Source organism: Gastrolobium bilobum, unplaced genomic scaffold (assembly GCF_033153095.1).
Source record: "Gastrolobium bilobum isolate Gb01-03AN ecotype WA unplaced genomic scaffold, APGP_CSIRO_Gbil_v1 utg12424, whole genome shotgun sequence".
Taxonomy (NCBI): domain Eukaryota; kingdom Viridiplantae; phylum Streptophyta; class Magnoliopsida; order Fabales; family Fabaceae; genus Gastrolobium; species Gastrolobium bilobum.
Window position 1 is genome coordinate 99080 of NW_026895329.1, and position 11148 is coordinate 110227.

An 11148-nucleotide genomic window follows, 5' to 3' on the forward strand; every position below is an offset into this window, starting at 1 on the left:
GCGAATTGATACATGATATTATAATTTTTATGAGTACCATATTTATACTTTTCCTATGTCACTTGCACGATTCCGTACACTTAAGGAATTCTTATCGGTCACTTATTGATAAAAAAAATGTTACAAAATGCCAACTTGTACAATGGAAAATTGTGTGTGGTTATCTGGTTACTACAATATTCAATGTTATTAAAATGGCTCGGTGATTACCTGGTCGAGGTACTGGGTCATTGATTCAATCAGTGAGTCATTGGTTCAACCGCATGACCTGCTAATTATATGCAATTTTATAATTTATATTAAAAAATTATAAACATACTCAAATATCTAAAAAATAATAATAAAAATTTCAAATATTTTAATACAAAAAATAATAAATCACGTATTATTATCAAATAAAAAATCAAACAAAAATATAATGATCGTGATACGAGGCTTTAGGTTCGTAAAACGACATCTCTAACTATAAATTAATTCAAACTTTTATGCATAGTACATAATTGAGATAATATTAATGTTGTAGGTACATAACTTATGTAAGTTAATAAGCAAAAAAAAATTCAAATATGACTATTATGATTTATTTTGAAAAAATTAAAAATTTTGAATTTTTTTTTGGGACCAGGTCGAGTTACCGGTTAACCGATCGGATCACCGGTTTTTATGAAAATCGGCCGGGTCAGACTGGGTTGCACCGGTTCTGATACATGGTCGATCCGTTGCTTCAACCGGATTGGTTATATGCCGGTTTACCGGTTCCCAAATCGATCTGGCTGGGTTGGTCCGATTTTATTAATTATGGCAATATTTATGTTAAAAACATAAAATACTTATTTCAGTTCAACTAGAGTTGTTATTTAATTTTTAATATCAATATTACTAATCTTATTTTATTAGAAAGAGATAATGTAAAATTATAAAACACCCCTCACTTACAGAGTTGTCCATACATCACTTTATGGTTTGTCACAATTCATGAAAATGACATAACTCCTACAAAGTTAGATTGCCGTGGCCAAAAGGGCAGAGTAGTCAGTATGTAAGCACTTGTTTGACTTGTTCAACCTGGCAGCAGCAATCAGCGCATTAACTTATTCTCGTTTCCAGCACGACATACACTTGTTCTCCCCATTCATCGTTATTCATTGTCTGTTCCACTTGTACCAAAATCCTAAGTCCTAAAATATCTGGTTTTTTTTTGTCTCTGGAAAATGCTAAGTGGAGGCGCAGCCATATGCAACATGAGGAAGACATGGTTATGGTTTTCTCTTCTCACCCTCTTCTTCTCTTTCCACACCTACCCTTCCCTTGCAGCACCTCTCACCACCATCTCTGCAAACCAATCTCTCTCAGGTGACCAAACTCTGCTATCTCAAGGTGGGATCTTTGAACTGGGTTTCTTCAAGCCAGGTAATTCCTCTAACTACTACATAGGCACGTGGTACAAAAAGGTCACTCAACAGACAATTGTTTGGGTAGCTAACAGAGACCACCCTGTCTCTGACAAGAATAATGCCACGTTAACATTATCAGATGGTAATTTAGTTCTCTTAGATGGGTCTTCAAATCAAGTTTGGTCAACAAATTTGAGTATGAGTTCTCCTAGGCCAGGTTCTGTTGTAGCTGTACTCCTAGATACTGGGAATCTCATCTTGAGAGATAGGCCTAATGAAACATCAGATTTTCTATGGCAGAGTTTTGATCATCCAACAGATACATGGCTTCCAGGTGGCAAAATTAAACTTGATAATAAAACAAAGAAGCCTCAATATCTCACTTCATGGAAGAATAATCAAGATCCTGCAACGGGTCTCTTTTCTCTTGAACTAGACCCTAAAGGAACCACTTCATATCTTATTCTTTGGAATAAATCTGAAGAGTATTGGACAAGTGGCCCTTGGAATGGACACATTTTCAGCCTGGTACCCGAAATGAGGGCAAATTATATATACAATTTCACATTTGTGACAAACGAGAACGAGAGTTATTTCACCTACTCCATGTATAACTCTTCCATTATATCTCGGTTTGTTATGGATATCTCGGGGCAGATCAAGCAACTCTCGTGGTTGGATAATACTCAACAATGGAATTTGTTTTGGTCACAGCCAAGACGACAGTGTGAAGTTTATGCTTTCTGCGGTGCATTTGGGAGCTGCACTGAGTATTCAATGCCATTCTGTAACTGTTTAACTGGTTTTCAGCCCAAGTCACAATCTGACTGGGATCTAGGGGATCACTCAGGTGGGTGTAAGAGGAAAACCAATTTGCAATGCGGGAATTCCAATCCTTCTAATAGGGATAAGGATAGGTTCTTAGCAATCCCCAACATGGCATTACCTAAACATGCACAATCTGTGGGATCAGGGAATGTTGGGGAATGTGAATCAACCTGCTTGAACAACTGCTCCTGCATTGCTTATGCATATGGCAGTAATGGGTGTTCAATTTGGAATGGAGACCTACTGAATCTGCAACAACTATCTTCAGATGATAGTAGAGGAGAAACTATGTATCTCAAACTTGCAGCATCCGAGTTTCATGATGCTAAAAAGAGTAACGGGAAGATTATAGGTGTTGTTGTGGGGGCTGTTGTTGGCATAGGTGTTGTCCTGGCCCTTCTTTTATTTGTCATGATTAGGCGAAGGAGAATGGTTGGAACAGGAAAGCCTGTGGAGGGTTCATTGGTGGCATTTGGGTACAGAGATTTGCAAAATGCAACAAAGAATTTCTCTGATAAATTGGGAGGAGGAGGTTTTGGTTCTGTTTTCAAAGGAATGTTGGGTGATTCAAGTATCATAGCAGTGAAGAAGTTGGAAAGCATTAGCCAAGGAGAGAAGCAGTTCCGAACAGAAGTTAGTACAATAGGGACAATACAACATGTTAATCTCGTTCGGCTTCGTGGATTCTGCTCCGAAGGTGCCCAAAAGCTTCTGGTTTATGATTACATGCCAAATCGCTCCTTGGAATTCCATCTATTCCAGAACAAGAACTCTGGGGTGTTGGAATGGAAAATGAGATACCAAATTGCTCTTGGAGTAGCAAGGGGATTAACTTACCTCCATGAGAAGTGCAGAGACTGTATTATACACTGCGATGTAAAGCCAGAAAACATTCTCTTAGATGCTGAGTATTGTCCAAAAGTTGCAGACTTTGGGCTTGCAAAGCTAATTGGGAGGGATTTCAGCAGGGTCCTCACAACCATGAGAGGAACAAGAGGTTATCTTGCACCAGAGTGGATTTCTGGGGTGGCTATCACAGCTAAAGCTGATGTCTACAGCTATGGAATGATGCTTTTTGAGTTTGTGTCAGGTAGGAGAAACTCTGAGCCTTCAGAAGATGGCAAAGTTACGTTTTTTCCTACCTGCGCTGCAAACCTTGTTATCCAAGGTGGCAGTGTCCTTAGCCTTTTGGACCCTTTGTTGCAGGGAAATGCTGATATTGAAGAGGTCACTAGAATAATTAAAGTTGCTTCTTGGTGTGTCCAAGACAATGAAACTCACCGGCCAACCATGGGTCAGGTAGTTCAAATTCTTGAGGGGATCTTGGAGGTGACTTTGCCTCCAATTCCAAGATCCCTTCAAGTGTTTGGTGACAATCAGGAGAACTTAGTTTTCTTCACAGACTCAAGCTCAACCCAGAGTTCACAGGTAAAGAGCAACGTCTCAACAATCTCCTCCCAAGCCAAAAGCAACATCTCATCAGCAAGCTCCAAGTCCTCAGGAGGAAATTAGAAACAAGTTTAGTTGTCTCTCTGTCTCTCTTTTTATTTGTTACTGATAAAACAATAAGTCATCTTCTGATATTTACGAATAATTGTATTATATGGTTTGAATCATGAGATTATGTTTCCGTGTTGGTTTTATACAATCAAATTAATATTATTCGATATATCTATTACTGTACTAATTGTATCTAACAAATTTGAAGAAGAGAAGAAAAGAAGAAGGAAGAAGAAGAAGGAGAATTGGAAACTGAATAATACTTTCATTCATTTGCAACGTGTAATATGTAAAGCTTATGTACATCAGCTAAACTAATACACGTGTAAAGAAAATAACAACAAGAACTAAAATAACAGAAATAACCAATTAGCAACTAATAGATATTGCATTGAAATTTATAATTGTTTCCATTGAAATTTATCTTTACCTGTGTTTGAAGATATTGCATTGGTTTGGACAACATTAGCAGAATGAGTTCCATTTTCTTGTGGTAATTGAATCATTCCTAATAGACTGTGATATTTATCTTTTGTGAAGTGAAAAGATTCATTGAGTTCATTTCTTCCTTCATCCAAGTTTTCACCATATTCAAAGGGATCATCAGAATTGAAAGTAGCTAAATGTGCTCTTCTGTTCATCTTGTTTCTATAACCTGAAGGGTATCCATGCTTCTCAAAACACGTTTCAACAACGTGGTTTGTTCTTCCACAATGAGTGCACACTTTTCCTGGCATTGATCTTCCTCTCCCATAGTTTGAATAGCCTCTTCCTCTGTAGGAGCTTTGACCATGAATGTGTGGTTGTTCATTTCTATTCAAGAAACCTTGGCCATGAACTTGTGATTGTTCATTTGTATTCAAGAAGACTTTTACTTCTTCTTTTGTTTCAACATTAATCCTTTTTTTTTATAGTTGAACAATTAAAGAAAATACTCTATTTATATTGGGAAAGGATCCATTAACATCACCTGAGAACGAACGCCAGCAAATTGATCATTGAAGCCACGTAGAAAATGAATGATATGATCCTTTTCTCTACTGTTTCTTGCATGTGTTTGCATCATCAAGCCACAGGCACAATTAGGAATGCACGTACACTTTGGTAACGGTTGTAATGTATCCAACTCGTCCCAAAATGTCTTGAGCTTGGTAAAGAACTGAGTCACTGTATCAGCTCCTTGATTCAGTTTATACATATCTTCTTGAATATCTGCAATGCGGAATGCATCAGTTTATGAAAATCGTTCAATAAGAACTTTCCATACATCTGATGCAACTTCCATCCATACAATTGAATAGATTATTGATTCTGCAATCGAACGATGTAGCCAAGATAATACCATAGTATTACATCTATCCCATGCCAAGAACAAAGGGTCTAATTCCTCTAATGGAGCTGAAATGGTTCTTGTCAATAGAATTGATGAGCAGAATATTTGACATTATTTGTGCAGATTTGTAATTATATCTTTAATTAATTAGCCAGCTGTAGGTTATGATTTGTAATTATATCCTTAATTAATTAGCCAGCTGTAGGTTATGATTGTGTAATTATATCCTTAATTAATTAGCTAGCTGTAGGTTATGATTGTATAGTTATGATTGTGTAATTATATCATACTATTTAAATGAGAATTCTCCAAAGGAGAACATAAGGTTTTATCCCAATTTCTCTAAGTTTAACAGTTCTGTCCACAAAACCTAGTTTGTTCTTCGATTTCAAGGCCATCTTCATCAATCTTGCCCATGTATGATAGTTTCTACCATAAAAAACTGGGGATACCAACACCAGTGATGGATTTTCATTTGCATGCAAGAAATATGGATTTGTCTGGTTTGTTTGAAAATCAGAAAATGAACAAGATGATTGAGAGGAAGATGCAGTTTGTGTAATTGAGGGATCCATTACTAATAACAGAGATTTCTTGTGCGGAAGCTATGAGTGGTTACCAGAGCCCAAAATGATGAAGAAGAGAAGAAAAGAAGAAGGAAGAAGAAGAAGGAGAATTGGAAACTAAATAATACTTTCATTCATTTGCAATGTGTAATATGTAAAGCTTATATACATCAGCTAAACTAATACACGTGCAAAGAAAATAACAAGAAGAACTAAAATAACAAAAATAACCAATTAGCAACTAACAGTTTTAAAATAAAAGGTGACGTGGCTGCATATCCATTTCACTGGTAATAGTATCCCTTCAATACGAGTGAATCTTCAATACTAATGCTATAGGTACATCATTGCTTAAAATAGAAAACAGTAGAGACATGCAAGGAATAAAATTAAAAGATAAGAATTTAAATGATATAAAAGATTTCTGATTTCCGAAAAAAATGCATCCAAGTGGGTGCATCCCATGCACAATAGAAATTTCCCTTCAATACAATGGAGAGGATACTAATGAGAAAATAGAGAAGTGCTGTTAGCGCTGAATATTTGACATGTAAGATTACGATGTACAGGTTCATGTATGATATACACTCACGTCACGTCTGATATTCGGATCCGTCGATTCCTAAATTGTTTGGTTTTCTCGGGATAAATACGTAATTGAATTTTGAAATAGTGGGATGAGGTCAATTTTACGTGTGAAGCTGTCACAGGACACCATCTTTAATGAACCAACAGAGTGGTTATGCAAAAGTAACAACAAAAAATAGTGGTTATGAAAAGGGAAAAGCCTAAGTTTCATTTGGTAGATCGCAAAAATGGATCTATCGATAAAAATTACGAAAAAAATGTGTGTAAATTTAACTGACAAAAATTATGTGATTTTATAAACATAAGGAAGTATGAATCCCACTAAAAAATAAAAACAAAAAAATAAAGGTGCGCGAGTCTTATCACTTTGTATCTATTAAATGACACAATTTAAATGACGAATATTTTATTTCCCCCCAAAAACTATATATATATTAGACTCTTTGATACAAAAATAAATTCTCTGATCTCTTTCTATCTTCTCCTTCTTCCTTTCTCTCTCCTCTTTCCTCTTGTCTTAGTCTCTTTGGATGCATTGGTCCGGGAGCATAGTATATTAGCTCCCTTGATACGTACTTCATGGTTTTGCTGGTAAATATCAAACCAGCAGAACTTTATGTATTATTGGTCCATTTTTTTTTTTTTTTGCATATAAATATAAATTAGATAACTTGCGATAATTAATTTTTAAAATTCTACTCTTAGTATAAGATGGTATCCGTTTTTTTTTTTTTTTTTTAATATGGTATCCGCTTCTTAATCTTTGCGTAGTATATGCCATAAAAAAAGCTTTACCAATTAATTAATTTTTTTTTCAAAAATGCTAGTCTCATAATATAACAAAACTCTCCATTTGCTTTACCTTTTGATTTTTTATATAATATTTATTATTTTTAATTCTTTAACTAGTGTCTTAAAGACACTTATTAACAAAATTATTTGTATTAATAATATATATAAGCTTTCTAACATTTATTTCATATTGTTTTGTCATTTTTTTCTTTCTCTGATTGGCCAAGCCATTACCTAAGCCAAATTAAGGCATGGGCCCCGACAGCGAGAAAGTTGCGTTTAAGAAAGGGAAAAATACAAATTGTTTCAATCATAAGATCAACAGTGCCACAGATTTCAGGTCCTAGGACCAAATATAAAACGCCTATATTCCATGATTGCAATGATAGAATTTGATCATTTGCGGACTCACACGTAAGATAGCTAACGTCTTCATGTGGAAGGAAGGATAGTGGAGCACAAATTCAACATACAGAAAAATCTCTTTTAATTAATTGATCGAATTTGTTTTTTTAAAGACAGGTTGAAACTTGAAACAACTTGAAATATGGTAGACGACATCGTGTCGTTAATGCCAAGGTAGTCGTGCAACCGACCTAAGAAAAACGCGTGGTGCATAAATGTTTGTCAAAAGTTGCCACAACAACTGTAGGCAAATTTAAAGCTTACTATATAACTAGAATACAGAGAAGCCACGAACTACTAATTCAAGAAACTAATGGCACTTAAATTACGTCTCACGCAAGTTGATTTGAGCGAGAAGTTGTATTTGTAAAACTTGTGTGGCTGTGTAAATTTCGTTCCTTTAATGACTGTAGGGACGCCATCGTGACGAAGGGTGTATTTGCAAAAATACTACGTCTCTAAGTCATTCAATGTTTTGAAGGAAATAATCAATTTTTTCAGGTTAGATTATCTAGTGAGGACGCTTTTTTTTTTTTAATATATATATAGCATTGTAGAGCCTTATTTTTTTTCCAGGTTAATAAATAATTGACGAGGGCTAATTATTAGCCTTGCAAGTGCTTAATCAATGTAAAGATCAAGACTAGTATCTCAGTTAATAGGGCAAGTTATAGAAAAGATCACATTGAATTATTAGAATTAGAAGGTGTGATTGAATGAGTTTATGGGTCAATCTCTAAGGGTGGGTAAGATTCATCTCATATTGCATGAGATAATTATATAATGTAACAGAGACAAAATAATGTGATTCACTACTTAAAAAAAAAAATAATAATTCCACTACTTTGTCTCGGTTGTATGAGATAATTATCTCATGTAATATGTGATAATTATTTCTCTAAAAGTTAAAGGGTTTAGTGTGTGTCCTTCTAAATGATGTAAGTTGTGTCCTTTTAGTTTTTTACTCTATGTACTCTCGGTAGTACATAGTTATAATATGATTTTTTTTTTCACTTTTTACGTCAGTTGATGTGACTGAGGATAGAGGGAAAAAAAATAACTTTTCATATTATAACTATGTATTACTGGGAGTACATAGAGTAAAAAACTAAAATAACACAACTTACATTATTTTAAGGGAAAAATGTTTCTGCAGTTACTGTCGTTTTGGTATTGAAATATTAAAAAATTACAAATATAAAAACTATTATAACCCTGAAATAAATTAAAATTACAATAACACCATGATTTTCGTCCCAAAACTACGTTGTTTTGAGCTTACTGTAGATAATTTATCTGCAGTAACTGAAGAAAAAATGAACCCTTATTTTAAAGCACAAATAATTTTCTCAAAGTTAAAACATATTCTTTATAACTTTTTAGTATTTAATAAAAAAATAGATTTATTCAATAAAAATTATTAATATAAAGTATGAAGGTTTGAAATTATTTTTCATATATTTATTTATTTATTTATTTTGTTTTAGGAAAAATAGCAGTAAGTTAGGGAATTGATTGTGTGACCACTTATTTTTATTTTCTTTTTCCCGATTGATTCTCTTGCTGGAGTGAAGGTGAATCGAACCTGTCAAATCCAATTAAAAACTGATTGCAAAATATTTAGAATTTCAAAACTAATTTAGTCTCATAATCAATTCAAAATTTTGAAACTCAGATATTTGAAGTTGACTCATCTCAGGTAGATAATTACGATCCATATAAAAATATAAAAGAGTAAATATCTTTTTTTTTTTTCCTGAGTAAATTTTACGATACTCGATTTAGTCCCTAGCAAATAAAAAAGATATTTACTGAAAATAAAACTAATTCAGTACCGTTTTAGTATTTCAGGCGAAGGTTTTGTCACAAATTTGAGATGCAATAACCATCCATCTCACGACCGAATTTAATAACTATTTCTTCTACCTTCCATGTGTTACAAACAGAGGAAAGAACAGAGAGATTAATATGAACAGGTGATTTTGGTTTCCTCCACTCTCAGCTACTTCCCAAATGTGAAAAAGATAACAATGCAAGAAAATTGTGTCTCTCTGCCAGTAAGAAATCTTTATTTTAAGTACATATCAGGAGAGGAAAAAAAGAAAAAATAGAGAGAATTCTCAAGTAAAAACATTATGTTCCCTATCGCTATTCTTGTTGGTTTTGAATTCTGTGTTGCATAACTTGTCAACCTCTTTTTGTCGGCAACAGCATGTGATCCAAAGAGAGAAAAGGCAAAGCGACATTGATGTCAAAATAATACCATGAATCTTACCCCAAAGGACCGTGACGACTAAGCTTACGAGAACCAAGTATATTCCTAAGCACTTCTTTTGCTTCTCTAATTGGTCTTTAGTAGAAGCACACTTTGATATATTCTTTGATTCTGATACTGGCGTGCTTGAAGATGAACTTGAAAAAGACAATTCAGGAGCCTTGATTTCTTGAATTTTAGTGTTCCCAGAAGCTAGGCTCGACATGGATTTCTCACTACCGGTTGATGAACTCTCTGCGTATGCCGAATAATCGCGCTTTGATCCAAAACAACTTTGGCTATAGCGATTTTTATTGCGAGCTCTTGTGTTCTGTTAGGCAAAGATATTCAAGATAATAACTAAGTTAGTTTCAAATATAAGTTCAATTTATCTACAAAAGAAAGCTAATGTAGATTTAAAAGACTAACCAATAAGGTCTCAAACACCACAACTTTAATCACCTTAGCAAGCGTTCGTTTTGGACGCTGAGGCTCAACCCAATTCTGTGTAATTTTCTGGCACTCTTGGTCAGAAAACATTGTTTTTCGACTATCAGAGTGATCAACGACAGCTCTTGACTCAAGCATAGCATCTATATCAACGACAGGACGGAAACAGTTTAAGAACTTGTTTTTCGATGCGTTCTTCATGGTTTTCCTAGTAATTGTGTGTAACTCAAGAGAAAGGAAATAATAATAATAATAATAAGAAGAAGAAGAAGAAGAATGGGTTTTGGAGGGTTATGAATGTAGGTATGTATATATTATTGAGTCCAATGAAGGGAGAAGGACGAAAATAAAGAGGAGCACTTTGCATTTGACGAGAGAATATTAGGGCGATGAAAGAAGGCCTGCAAATATGTCCCTGTTTCGATAACTGGACAAACCGACAAACAAGAAATTCTAAGTGCCTTAGTGGCATTATATAAGATTGGCATGGACGTGTGTTTGTCTGGTTCTCTATTGACCAAAAGGTTATATAGTTAATAGGAATTGCTTTGTGATTTGTGAGTGAGGGTTGAAACTTGAAAATGGGGTGCGGGGGCGAAGAAAAAATGGCATTTGGGGCTACCGTGAGAGACAGGTTAGCAAGGATATGACTCCAATTTTTGGGAGATGAAGAGAGAATGTTAAATTTCTAATCCTAAAATTGGCAGGAACAGAGAGCTTTTACGGATTGTTACTGTGACTTTGTTGTTTAAGTTGAGGAAATTGTACCATTTTTTTCAAGTAGAGGATATATTTACAAATTTTTTTATTTACCAACTATATTATGTTTTTCTGGGAGAACACTGATCACACTATGTTCTTCGGGGAGAACATAATGTAATTTGTAAAAATTTTCAAAAAAAGTTTGTAAACGAATCTTTTTCTTTTTTTAAGTTAAAGTTAAAATAATAATAATTTATTTATCTATATTTATTTTATCTATTCTTTTATGATTAATATTACATGAATCCTACTCTTTTTTACTTTTGCCAAAGTATG

General features: G+C 34.2%; 2 protein-coding genes across 4 annotated transcripts; one reads left to right on the forward strand and one right to left on the reverse strand.

Annotated features, from left to right (window-relative positions):
• Positions 1-1142: 1142 nt before the first annotated feature.
• Positions 1143-3850, forward strand: LOC133306109 (G-type lectin S-receptor-like serine/threonine-protein kinase At2g19130). Of its 3 annotated transcripts, none has more exons than XM_061506391.1 (2): positions 1143-1410; positions 1681-3850. In XM_061506391.1, the coding sequence occupies exons 1-2, from the start codon at positions 1212-1214 to the stop codon at positions 3732-3734; spliced, it is 2253 nt and encodes a 750-aa protein (XP_061362375.1). In that variant the 5' UTR covers positions 1143-1211; the 3' UTR covers positions 3735-3850. The 3 variants fall into 3 exon arrangements, with proteins under 3 accessions (XP_061362375.1, XP_061362381.1, XP_061362372.1); XM_061506397.1 differs by having other exon boundaries at positions 1143-3312; positions 3429-3571; XM_061506388.1 differs by having other exon boundaries at positions 1143-3850.
• A 5638-nt stretch (positions 3851-9488) lies between these two features.
• On the reverse strand, positions 9489-10311 carry LOC133306085 (uncharacterized). The gene is made up of 2 exons (XM_061506362.1): positions 10090-10311; positions 9489-9991 (listed from the first exon to the last, which is right to left on the reverse strand). Exons 1-2 carry the CDS (start codon positions 10309-10311, stop codon positions 9527-9529), a joined length of 687 nt encoding a protein of 228 aa, XP_061362346.1. The 3' UTR covers positions 9489-9526.
• Between the last annotated feature and the right edge of the window lie 837 nt (positions 10312-11148).